Source organism: Mycteria americana, chromosome 2 (genome assembly GCF_035582795.1).
Source record: "Mycteria americana isolate JAX WOST 10 ecotype Jacksonville Zoo and Gardens chromosome 2, USCA_MyAme_1.0, whole genome shotgun sequence".
NCBI lineage: Eukaryota > Metazoa > Chordata > Aves > Ciconiiformes > Ciconiidae > Mycteria > Mycteria americana.
The window spans coordinates 151,517,480-151,531,296 of NC_134366.1; the positions used below are offsets into that span (position 1 = coordinate 151,517,480).

Below are 13,817 nucleotides of genomic sequence, written 5' to 3' on the forward strand. Positions count from 1 at the left end.
TGCTTTGTTAGTGCTTAGTTTTATAGAGGCAGCACTAGCGGTCACATTTTCTGAGAGGTAACAATTATCTGAATTATAGCTTAGGTTTTATTCAACTATTTTAAGGTAAAAGTACCATATTTAATTCTACATATGGGGAATTTTTTGTTGCAGCTAATTCACTTATTCCCACTGCCTATGACTCAGTTCTGGCATTATAGCCTATTTCCAGGCTTTCACAACTATTATTTTTGGCAGCTAATATTGCCCAGAGCTACCATCTTTCCTTAAACTTATCCAGATCAGGCATTAGTAATAAACCCCCTAGAACAAATAAAGCTAGATATGTAGGAATCAAAGATTCTAAGTCAACTAAGTCTTTTGCAAGCTTCAAGAAAGCTTACAGTTTGGACAGTCCTGAAGCATGAGCTGTATTTTGTACAGGCAATCATGTAAAGTGTGGCTTTGACTTTTTACTTCTAATGTGCAGATGATGTCTTGAAACGTACTGTCTCTTGCTCTGGTAGATTTTTTGACATATTACAACACAGGAAAAAATTCGTGAGCAAAAATAGAGGAATAATCTTTTCAACATGCTTACCAGCCTGCTTTAATTGTTAGGTGATACGTTCTTTCTGGCTACTCGTACTCCTGAGTCCAGCGGTCATTCCTGTGGCTTTCCAAATTCTTCATAATTGGCTTAAGAGGTTACCATGAAGTTCCTAAAAGGCAAATACACTATGTTAGGTTATACCAGAGCCTAAAGAGGAGTTATTACTTCTTTATGGCATAATGGATCATTTTACTTTGCCATCTTTTTCCTCAAGATAAGTTTCAGTATTTCCACCACCTACTGAGTGGGTGGAAATATTGAAGTACCTACTTTTTTTTCTTTTTAACAATATATATGAAATCTGTTTTGGGTTTTTTTCAAGTTTCGATCTGCCTTTATTTTCAATATTTTCAATCTCCCTATATTACTTTCCTCTAGCCTTACTGATAGTTCTACGTTTTTCGTATTGTAATGCAACTTACGAAATTCCTTTAGTGTGCTCTTTACCTTGTTCTTCCAGCTCATTAATCTTAGTGGGAATAGAATTCATCACTTTGCTTCGCCCCTTTTTAAATGCCCGCTACTTGCCGTTCTGATCCAATTTTGTGAGATTCTCATTAGGGAGACTTGCATATTAAAAAAAAAAAGTTCTGTTGTGAGATGTAATCTAAAAGAAATAAATATGCTAAGTAATAGGGTAGCTTTACAAGACTTTTGTTGCACACACGTCACTCAACAGCACTGACAAGAAAAGATAACTTAGGTGTTGATAGGCAATAGGAAGCACAAGACCAAACCAAGTATTCAAATACATTGAATCAGACTCCTAAAAAATCTCAAGATATTTTAAGGACTGAGATTTAAAAATAAGCAGAAATAAATACTGCTGTATGTAAAAGTACCTGTGCAACCATGAAAGGCTGCAACCTTTTGTCAGAAATGATACAGGATCAAAGATCCTTTTGTAATGATAGAATTCCAAGACTTTATGCTATAGGAATTATGCCAAGTATTGCAATATGCAATATTTTAAATAAAATCAAATGTTTTATCACCAGTGGAGACTGTGGAGGTTTAGAAAAGAAGTATGTGAGTGTGAATGACTCCACAACGTAGTATGAAAGATAGCGGATGATGGAAGTTGCTGTTTATGTGTTCATAGTTAACATAGGGGAATTCTTTGGGTATATCCATAATTGAAGGGTAGGAACATTACTGTGGTATTGCAATTTTGAGTGTTTGTCCACAGGCATTAAAGGTTAAAATAATTCAACACTGAGAAGTTTTGAAGAAATCTAAAACTCTATAGTGACAGTAAGAGCAAAAAGGATAAATAGAGGGTGACTTTGAAATATAGCTACAAACACAATAATGTAATATTTCATGTTGCTGTTGTGCACAGCACCTGTGTTGCTACCATTGTAGAGTTAGCAACACAGAACCAAGAAAGATGTTTTGTGGGTCATGAAGCCCAGCCTCCTCCCGTCAGGCCAATGCTGGTTACTGTCTCCATCTTATTAACAAATCAAGCTTTTAAAAGCAGCTGTCATGAGCACCAAGGCTGTCCTCGAACCTCCCTCTCTTTTTCGCTTCGGGTTTCTAGCCTTACAGGTTATTCATAGACCAGCTCAGTTTTGACCCATAGTTTCTATAGACGTTTTCCTCTATTAACTATTTCTTTCCTGAGGTGTCTGGGTAGAGCAATCATGTTCCTTTTGTTTTCCTTCATTTGGTCCTCAACTCTGCACAGATCCCAGTGTGAGTTAATACAGTTTTAAATGAATAATTGGAAATGTGTACCATATTCCAGATGAGGCCCCACTGGTGTCTTGTACAAGTCAATTCGTATTTGTCCATAGCTTTTGGAAATATCACACCTGATGTCTCTCGGGATGGCATTTGCTTTTTCCAGGCATCATCATACTGCCTCACAATTTTCCAGCTTACATTCACATATCTTCACCATTTCCAATTGAATATGCAGCTTATAAACAAATGTGTTGCTGTCTTTATGGATATGACGTGTGCTTTTTGATGTTCAAAATCAATCCCTTTTTCTCAGACTCCAGTCTTTGAAATTAAATCAGCACTCCTGATTGATATTGCTGTGCTGCTCTGTTATATACGTTACTGGCATCAGAGTTTTGCTGGCAGTTATTGGACACTTTTTTCTCTCCCCCCCCCCCATCCTCACCTAAAAAAATTTTAGTTACTGTGGTTGTTTTTTTCAATCTTCAGGTACCATTGTGACTTGACAGATGTAGTAAAAATCTGTGTTTCAGGCTCTGTGGTTCCACATGTTAATTCTTCCAGAATTCTTTGGTGATTATTTATGTTCCCTTGCCCTCCCTGGTTTGAACCACTGAGCTCCCTGAATTTTCCTTCTTAACCTTCATTCCTGTGAATTAATCACCCTGCTGTCGCCTCCATGTGCATTATAGTCCTTACTGAGTAACAAGGAAGAATACTTACAGAGCTTTTTCTAGCTGTGCCTGGATTTCTTTGCATCTATACCTCATTCTTACTTTTTTCCTGGTTATTTATGTATGTATGTCTACACACAGACACAAAAAAGGTAATAGCACATACATACGCATTTTTTTACTATTTGCTTTATATCAGCTTGACTTTTGGTATTTCTTGAGCATGTACAAGTGCCGTAACTATGGATATCTGTATCTTAATTCTAAAATCGTCATATCCTACTGAGTTTGCATTTGTTTTAAATTCATATTCTCATTCACTTTCATGCTATTACCAAAAAAAAAAAGGAGGCCGAAGACACACTCCTTTAAAATCTATGCTTTTATTAAAATTTGTTTTCTATTTTCTTTAGAAATGTCTCTAATAACATTCTCTCCAGTTCAGCGATGCATCCAGGAATAATCCACATGGGTTATTTACAAACTTAAAATTAGAGATGTGATTAAACTGAAGCTACTATGTATTTATTGGGTTTGGGTTTTCAAAATTACGCAGTTGTCTAAATAGCATATTCCATGAAAGAAAAGGCCATGTGATTACAAGTACTTCATGATTTGTCCCAGGATTTTTATTCATGTGTTGGCCCACCACAAGGCATTGTGTTGCCTATCATCATTTTTACTTTGCATCTTTGATCATTTTAATATGACAACAAATGTCAATAAAATTGTCTTTGTTATTCTTGGGTACTGTGGAACAAGTAGCTATTTCTGTACCTAGTAAGAGAAAGTTTGAAGTGTTATATTGCAGTGAAGTTCTAAAAACATTTTAATTTGAGTCAAAACAGCACAGAATCTGAGTAACAGTTACAATTCTGTTTTTCTATATTACAGCTTACCTTTATTTAGTTTAGTTAGTTTTGCACTTTTAGCGTGTACAGTAAATTCCATTATATTTGGAATCAAGCATAAAGTAATTATGCCTTCTCCCTTTTATCACAGATTCCTTGCAGCTTGGAGTACTGGGATGAGCTTCAGAAATCATTTGTTGCATTCCGGGAATTCAGTCTATCAGAAAGCAAAGTCTGTGAACTACAGCTGCCCAGTATCAACCTTGTGAATGATCAGAAAGAGCTCATAGCCTCTGATCTTTGGAGGATTGTCCTGAACAGCAGTCAGAATGTGGCTGATGACCAGAGGTAATTTTAAAGGAGGAGTGAAAAACAGAAATCTACTGCTATGCTCTTGAGAGATCTTTTTCAAGAGGCTTAGGAAATAAGATACTGTTTTCATATGTGGTAAGAGTAGCTGGTCTTAAATGAACTTCAGACTGTAGTTCACCTTCATGCAAGGGCATGGAGTATGCACAAAAAGAGCTCTCTCTGAGATTTATAGGCAGCCTGGCAGCATCATCTTCATCAATTTTCTGAACACAAGGATTACTGAAAAGTGAAGACAAACAGGCCATATCCTGAGACCTCTTAGCTGCACAAGGCAGTAAAATTAGCTAATTAACAGAAGGCGGCTGAGGCGCAATCCATTGTATAATGTAGTAGTAAACTCTTCTTTCATGCACCCTGCCATACATCACCTTTATTCTGTCCTCAGTGCAAGTAAATGACTAAAGCAAGCCAAGTGTCTATTTTAAATATATTAAACAAAACTTTAGTACTTCAAGAGCATTACATTATTATTCACACAGCTTGCTTACTATGCTAACAGTAAAAAAATTTAATCGGTGTTTTCAAACACTGGGGATCCATTTTTCATTATGTTTACAGCTGGAAACAATGTACAGCGACAGATATTCACTCTATTTGCATTCATTCAGTTTTGGTTAATATGTAGAGTAAGAAGAAATGAGTACAGGTTCTCTCCGCAAACAGCAGTGGAATTGCTTTCAAAGACCTTCCTAACATTTTGTAGTCAGAGCGGAAAACCCAGAATGACTCTGTTGGATCATTGGTATTTGCTGATTGTTGCTGCCTGTGTATGAACACATGCTTGAATGAGCGTGCAGGATCCACATATATGTTATGTGAAGCTACAGAATTCGGAGAAATCAGGAAATACGAACATGGCTAACAAAATCAATGAAGAAAATTAAACATGTGGTTTCCATTAATAGTATCAGGTTGGAAAAGATTTCTTGATGTTAATTGTGAAAGAATGCATTTTCATCATTGAGAAGTTAAGTGTTTTAGACAAGGTTAATTCCTCTGAATGTGGGACCTTGGCAAAATTGCCTTCCTGGTCAGCTTAACACTACAGAAATGTGAACTCGGTGGGAACTGAAAATGAAGTAGTGAAATTTAGTAGATTTTTTTTCATCAAGGCATTTGGCACTGTAATCATGTTTATTGTTTTCTGCTTAAATAGGGTTCATCACTATATGCAACGTTTCATTCGGGGAGCTCTGATAAGCTAATGAGTTGTAATCATTCAGAAAGAGGCTAGGGTTAAAACGAAATACAAATAAGTAAAAAAAAATATAAAACCAGTTTGGACTGTGATTAATATCAGAAACGTTTTACAGCACAACATGAATTCACCTGCCGAGAAGGTCTAAACTCGTGAGTTTTCAGCTGGGAGGCTGCAGGCCTGCTCCACAATAGTGACCATCCTCAGTGGTATCAGTGTGTCAAGTTATAAAGGGGTAGAAATATCCTAATGGCCTTGAGGTATCAGAAGACTCCAAGGAAGACGATTGCTCTGTCCACAGCAATGATATTAGAAGCACTATGTCCTCCAGATTGTGTGTGTACACATAAAGCTAAAGCAGAAACTACAACTGAAAGAACAGGAATTAAACTGAAGCATTAACAGTTCACTGAATAGGGATAGCAGGAAAGGGAAAAAGGCAGCAAAAAACATGCACCACACTACGGAAACATTTGAAGGTCAATGAACAGAAGAGAAAGAGGGAAGTCAAGGGAAGGCATTATGAACTGCCAGCTCCTTAGGCACATGCATGGAGACCACAGAGTCACTAGGCCCAATACTTTCGGTGGCCTGAGGAATTTATATAGTTTTAAGAGGTGTAGTTTACACCTACATGAACTAACAGTAGACCGGAAAGTTAAAGATTTGTGTAGGGCAGGGTGAACTCCATCCAGAAGCCAGAAACCTGAGGGACACATGAGGAAAACCCGATTTAAATCAGAGAAGAGAAAAGATTGTATTCCCTACCTCAGCCACAGTTTCAGATAGAAATTCAAACTGATCTCTCTTTATACAAGCTTCAAACAGGGCTTTGCTGCAAGCTTTCTTAAGGATGCTGCAAGCTTTCTTAAGGATGACTGCAGGAAGGACTGGTGTGGAAGCAGTAGTCCTGGCCAGCCTAGAGTGATCCTTCTCAGAGAAACTTAACGGGTCAGAAGAAGAGCAGCTGTTCCTCAGAGGTGAGGCTTTGACCTGTGGTGTTTGAGGCACACTGTCTCTTTCTTGGAGACAGAGCGAATCAAGCCAGTCACATGTCACTGACCTGGAGGTTTTGAGGCAGTTCACAAGCACTGAAGTACATATAGTTACAGCTACAGAACAAGTTTAAGGTAATGGTTAAGCCCTAAAGGATCACGTTCTGTTAAAGGGGAGCCTTGTTTAGGAGGTGATAACAGATACTGTGGACCTGCAGAGAAGGCCAACCTTTCTAGACCCTAGTAGCGTAGCAGCTAATTCCTAGTAGCTTAGGAAGTCCATGTTGGCAGTCATTTTGCTGAAACTGTGGCTCTATCTTCATCAAACAAACATATTGCTACCACGATGGGTATTTCCTTGTGACCAAGCACCCTAAAATGTATTCTGGTTACTACTTGACCAAAAAATCCCACACATTTTTGGTTTTGAGAGAGAAACTGCTCCATTCATGGTAAATTTCAGTGTTAGGCTTGTTCCTAAAGCTAGTGTTTAACATGAGATCTTAGACTTGTGAGAAGAGCCACAAGGAGCTGTGCTTAAAGCCAGTGCCTAGTGTTAGACTAGGGAACTTCAAGGCTGAGGGTATCTACAAATGAGAGCAAGAAGTGAAGACTCTAAAAATTGAATCTCAGTTTTCCTGGAGACTCATGATGATTTGACATTAGTTACATGCTGTAACTGTGTGATTGATTAGCAAATTTAATTTACTATTAATTGTAAAGTATAAAAATGCTTAGTCTTGAAGTTTATTTTCTTAGTTTGATCTTGTATTTTGGGTCAGACACTAACAGCTGCCATATGCACGCAGCTGCTGCTCAATGATAACATTTTTTCCATCACATTCTGCAGGGGGGTTTTTTGTGGTAACCTCTATGATATGCTAATTATTAATACCAGAGAGCTGATCCCTTGTGTTTTAAGTACTTTATTACTGATTCCTAACATCAGTTATAAAGTATAAAACTTATGTGGCTCATGTGACAGGAAAAAAACAACGTTTGTGAGAAGATGTGGATCCAGCTGATATGTTGAGCAGTAGCTGGCAGGCTGAAGTATATCAACCAATAATGAATATGGGAATATGCAAAGATGTCATGATCCAAATCTTGTGGTATGCAAGCTCTTTCTGAGATTGATCAGGAAGTAATTAGAAGTATAAAAATCAAGGAGCTATCTGGTTAAGGACATAGTATATATGTGTATGTTGTTTATTTTTTAGAATTTTGTAGACCATTCATTATTCAATGAATGAATAAGGTTTGAATGAACATTCACGAATGTTTATTCAATGAATGAACAAATCTGAAGCCCTAAGTGAAATAATTTAGCATCCCCTTGGGGATTTAGTATAGTGTCTATGGAAGAAATCATGCATGGCATAAGTGACTGCTTATGGAAGACCTTAAAATAGGGGATTAAAAGGAAATTATCATAGAATAAATTATTTTTATAGGTTGCATTTTCATGTTGCAGGACTAGCAAATTATAATCAAAATTACTTTTATTTAAAGCTCCGTTTGGGTGGTGAGACACTAAAGCCCCTCCCTAGTTTGGTTGGGAGCGGTTTATCATTCTCTGTTTAAATGGGTTACGTTACAAGATGTTTTATATATTTGTGCATCTCCTGTGTAATGTAAACAGTATTTTTATAATTACTGACATACTAATGTGAAATAGTAATTGAAAATACCTTAAGATGCAAACCATGAAACAAGTACAAAAACTTTTAAATAAGCCTTAAATTGCTACTTTTTAAAAATTAAAGTGAGGAATCATGATCATGTTTCTTGCTAATTGTTTTATTCAAAGTAGATGATGTACTGGATTTTGACCTCTAACAATTTGGGTTCAGACCAGCATTTGAGTCATAAATTAAATGAGTTAAGTGGTCTCTTTCTTCTTCCCAGTGGATATTTTCCCATGTTGCGGTTTCATCACAAATGGCAGTTTTGGTTTAAATATTCCACTCTTAAAATAAGAAAAATAATGCAGGTCACTGTTAAGGCATTGTTCCCAGTTGCCATATATTTAACTTGAACTGCTTTGCATGATGTGAAAATATCATACTTTATAATATATAATGGCTTCAAATGTAGGTATTTTCCATTTTTAAAATTCTGGTATTTCACAGGATTTAAAAAAAAAAAAAAAGAAAGAAATTTGTGGTATTAAAGTCAGGTTAGTTTTATTTAGAATTTCCTCTGGTTTTGCTACACCCATCCCTCAACATGTTGTGCCAAACACAAAGCAGTAAAAGCTAGTTATTACTTTTCTCCCCAGCTGAAAAGTTGTGGACAGTCCACACTGCATTTTGTAGCTCCAAAGCAGCCAAGAGAATGTGGGAATTTTTGCTGTTGTATTCATGTGATGCACAAACTTTGATTTCACAATCAGATCTACCTCTATGATATTAATGCTCCTACGGTTGTTCACCAAGACTGAATAGAAAGTTTCCTGGGTTTTCAGCTAACGCTGCTTTATTTTCTGTTTGTGCACAGCATGTGATGAAGGACTGTGTCTTTGATTTCTGTGCTCTATGCAAGGTAAAAGGAGAAAGTAGCAGTGCTAAAGGTCTGACAGAGTCTACCTAGGCAAAAAGTTTAAATGGGATTTAATTTAAAATCGGAGGGTCATGGTAGTGATTGTAAGGACTACGGTGCCCCTTTAAAAACTGTTTACTTGATATTACAATCTCTTATTACAGTTCTTTTTTAAGGCAATACTATAGTAATTTGGATGCTGCTCTTAGTATATTTTGTACTGTAACTGGTTTAGACTGTTACTGTATTTTTATTTTCATAACAACATGGGGGCTATAATTCTGAATATGGTTTCTGGTTGAGTAAAAAGCAAATGGACCCCTTCACAGATACAACAATAACACCTGAACAAAGTCTGGTCAGACAGGAAAATAGTGATGAAAGAATCCTCGTTGCATTTCTTTTCAGATGATTTCTAGAAGGTGATCTTCTCTCTGTAGAGTGACTTTCCCTTCTAAAATGTGGTTTAGCCCATACTGTCCTGCTCCTCTCAGTCCTCCACTACCAGCGCTTTCCCTTTCTGCCACGGGAGAGGATGCAAGGCCAGTTCTGTCCCAGGGAGCAACACTGTCCCACCCTCATTTGCTGTTTCTCTCTGGTTAGTTTTTTAAGCATGTGGTTGGACTCTGAAGTTTGTTAGGGAATCGTTTCAGTGATGGGCCTTTTTTGTTTCTCAGGTGACTCTCCCTGAGGAAACAAAAAGCGGTTTGGAATCATTTTGTTCCCAATATTTTGAGTTCCAGAATATTACCTCTGCTTGGCCTGCTGCTTGTGGGGCAGAAAAGTCAGAGCAAAGTTAGGCTAAATGCTTTAAATTATTTCCTGGTGTGAAGCTCCTGCCACATTTCCTCCTGCATCAAGCATGTCATGTTGTCGTGTAATCATTGTGGTTATGAATGAGAAATGACAAAGGTCCCATCACACTGAAATGCTTGAAAATAAAAAGCAGGTGTATAAAATTTGACTAAATAAGAATTTGGAGTGTTTTGTTGGTTTTTTTTTTTTTATTTTATGAAAATATCCATCTCCAAAAAAAACATATCCAAGGAAATAAAAATGCTGAGTCACTGATAGGTGACTCAGGGAACAGGTTTCCGAGGAAAAGAAATTTATAATTTCAGAATAAATCCCAAATTTCAGAAATAAATATCCTTCCTTTTTACTGCAGTTAGTGTTATAGCTGTTTGTGCAAATTAAGTCTTAATTCAGAATATCAGTGTAATTTTTTTTAAAGTTCCTCATAGTTTGATTAACATTTGTTTGCACCCCTCTACCCTTTTTCTATTTTCATTTCATATGTCCCTGAACTTCTGTTTCTAATCAAAATGCAATGAGCAAAAATTCTTAAAACATTGACAGTTATTCTGAAAGAACTAACCAGTTTCACAGATTCAAAATTATTTAATGTTCTAAATCGGCATATGAATTTTGGTGGCTTTTGGATTTGCTTCCATGCTTTGTTCCAACAATCTAAGGAATATCCATGGCAGAGCAAAGAAAAGCATCCCATTTCTCTGACTCTAGTCCGCTTCCATAGATGTTTTATCATGTGAACACAAATAATAATTTTATTTCCAAAGAAGCCAGTTCTCAAAAGGCCTACAACACCATTTTTGAAATGTAAACAGGCAATTTGAGGAGGTAAAGAAGCACAGGAAAGCAGCTAAAAATCTGATTAAGTGACCTATCTTTCATCTTTCACTGACCTAATCCATTCCTGATATCCTGTCTTGATTCTTCAATATTTAGCTAATTTTAGTTGGGTTTTACTGCTACACAAGTATTTTGATTTATGTCCACAAATCTAAAGTTGGAATTAAGCTCCATAAATAAATACCATACTAGCTAGTTACCATAACACAAAATAATACTGATAAATTTACCTATCCATGGAATTCTACGCATTTGCAGCTGAACATTTTGAGTACCAGCTATATTTGTGCATAATTTTGCAGTAACACACATGGAGTGATGAAAAATTTGGTCCTGAAAGCGTAAGACATGTTGCTTTGAAAGCCAATGTTCAAATTTAAACTTGTGTTTGAATTTGAAATATCTTTAAAATGTCAATGGAAATATAGTCATGATGCTTTATAAAAACTAATTACTTTCTGACAAAAATAGTAAGTTGGCCGTACTTAATCCTTCATTAAATTTTATTTTAAAAATAAAAGCAGTATTGGGCTGAGGACGTGGACTTAGTTTTCTTGAATCGAGTCTATGCTTTTAAACTAAAACTTTTTAGTGCCAAACTGCAAAGGGAGTGAGAATAAGGAACATTAAGGATAGATTTGGCTTAAATTAGAAGTTTATTTGTACTTCAGTGGTGTCTTAGCAACCTATAGAATTGTGATGTAGTGTTAGTTTCTCTCAAGAGACTGAAAGATAATGCTTGGAAATTCATGGCGTCGGGAGCACGGCTAGGAAAAAAAAAATCAGTGGGGTGGCATTTCAAATGTATAGTTAATATGTTGTAATAGGTGCTAGTAAAAGGCTCCAGGCTGAGCTTATAATACTCGGAGATTCTTTTTAAATTATGACTGTAGAATGAGAAGGGCAAAGGAAAGAAAGCTTACAGGGGCAGGGTTTATGTGTAGAAGTAGTTTGATGGTTGTGAGTTGGTTTCCCTAAAATAAAATGAAAAAAATCATTCTCTTGACCAGATTAACTTTCAGCTCATTCTTATAGCTTTAATGATGGTAATGTATTCTGGTTAGTTATTTCACCAAGTAAAGATACCTGGTATATTTTTTTTTTATTTTCTGTAAATATGCTTCGCTTCTGTGGTTCAAGTGTTTCAGTTTGTAAATTGAAAGTGCAGTGTGATAAAAGCATTGTTGAATTGCAGACTTGTCTGCTATGTTCTGCTTGGAAAAAGTACATACACTAACATTAGCAGTTAAAAGAAAACAATGACATTGGCTGTGTCAGAAAACCAACATGGCACATGGTCAAGTCTTACTGTAAAGCGATAAAATCCTGGAAGTGCTGAACTACCACTTTGTTGTCTACCTTCCGCAGCTCAGAAAGTGAATCTGGCTCACAAAGTGCATGCGATCAGCTTGTAACCCCCACGGCATTAGCAGCCTGTACCAGGGTTGACTCCTGTTTTACTCCTTGGTTTGTGCCATCACTAAGTGTGTTGATCCAATTTACTTATTTGGAAGTCCACCTCTGCCATCATCTTGATCAACTAGGCACAGGTATGTACTCCTTTATGTAGAATAATAAAAGCATACAGTTCATACGTGTTGCTTAATCGCTGTTTTGCTGTCTGTAGTCCCCATTTCCTCATTCAAACAGGCATTCTTGAAATAAATTATCACCAACAGCCACCGGTGGTACAGATTTCAGGGTAAATCTGGTGACTTCAGTGCATTGAGAAAGTACATACGGTAGGCAGTGGGGCTGGCTGGTCAGCCCCCTTCCTCCCTCCGGAATGGGTAACCAGAAGCCGTCCGGTTTTCGTAGTCTGATTAGTGACAACAGGTGCCACGTCAGTTTTGAGCCATCTTAGTGAATGAATTTGATCTTTTAAATTTTCCAGCATATTAACAGTACTATTAAAATATCTGAAGATTTTGCAACCCCCTTAGTAAGAATTCCTTGGAAGAGCTCTGAGAACTGCAGATTTAACTGTTATTTCAATTATGATCACTTTTGGAGCTACATCTGGTTTTGTTCAGTGCTCTCTGTCATTGCATTAATGGCAAATACATTCCAAGAGATCTTTAGATTATTGTCTGATTTTCAAATGCCAGGAATGCTTTCCATGGAAGATGAGCAAATATCTTAGATACATTTTGACACGGACAGCTTTCTTCATGAGTAGTTTTTGTGTTTCTGCAAGTATTATAATATATTCATTATCAAATCATACCAAGACTGACAACGTCTAGCAAATAATTTCTTGTCTGTCGGCTACCACTGTCAATACATAATCTTCCTCACTATTACACTCCAATTCCACATGCTCGATCTTTAAAATTACACGTACTGGAAAAAGCAAAAAATCAGATTAAAATCAAACCCAGCTGTTTCATTTTTCAACAGCGACTGAGTTTATGCTGATGCTGCTGTTGTTCTTGTTACAGCACCTAAAGGCCCTAAGTTTTGGGGCTCCGTTCTGCTATGTTATATGCGAAGGGAGCACAAAACTTATTGTATCCATTATGCTTTTGTAGAATAATAGGGCTTGATCCTGGAAAGTGATGAGTGTTTTGGGTCCAAATCTGTAGAGCACTTGAGCATATGCTAATTTTAAGCATGTGAGTAGTTCCAACAGCATAAATAACATCATCAATGGAAATACTCGCATGCTTAATGTTACACAAGTGGTGTACGTGCCTTGCAGTGTCTGCTGCCACAATGTTCAGCACTTTGCAGGACTGAGACTTCAGTGAATGCGATAAAATCTTTTTTATGATACATTTCTCATGGTTTAGTCTTGGGATACTGTTTTGTTTAATTTCTAGTATTATGGGGTAATATGTCGCATCTCAGTGGGTTTGTGGTCTTGAACTCTCTGTAATTGCAGCAAAGACAATTTTCATTGTGGAGCCTGTTAGCCTGCACAGTCACGTGTCAGCAAATATTATATTGCTAGTTTTTATTGTATTCGTAATGTGCTATGTGTGGAATAGCATATACATTTACTATAGCAAAAATTCTCAGAGAAATATGGTCTCTGCTCCAAATAGGTGGCCATCTGAAGTATTGTGCAGTGTGTAGATAAAGCAGTTGGGCTGGCTGGGTCTGTTTACCATGAAAAGATTTTGGTTTGCAGATACTTTTTGTTTGCAGCTGGTATTAATTACAGTTCTATTTACATCTAATAAACAGTGTGAACAGGATTAATTTCAGATTTCAGAAATGTCGACTCTTATGAATTTTACTTGTTTTCAT

The 13,817-nt window shown here is 36.8% G+C and overlaps 1 protein-coding gene across 10 annotated transcripts in view; it reads left to right on the forward strand.

Moving 5' to 3' along the window:
* Nucleotides 1-13,817, forward strand: part of VPS13B (vacuolar protein sorting 13 homolog B) — a 491,276-nt gene that overhangs the window by 422,996 nt on the left and 54,463 nt on the right. For all 10 annotated transcript variants that reach the window (XM_075495027.1, XM_075495031.1, XM_075495030.1 and 7 more), the window contains 2 exons: nt 3,958-4,154; nt 11,934-12,115. In XM_075495027.1, coding sequence (XP_075351142.1) covers nt 3,958-4,154; nt 11,934-12,115 — 379 coding nt within the window. The remainder of the gene's footprint in view (nt 1-3,957; nt 4,155-11,933; nt 12,116-13,817) is intronic.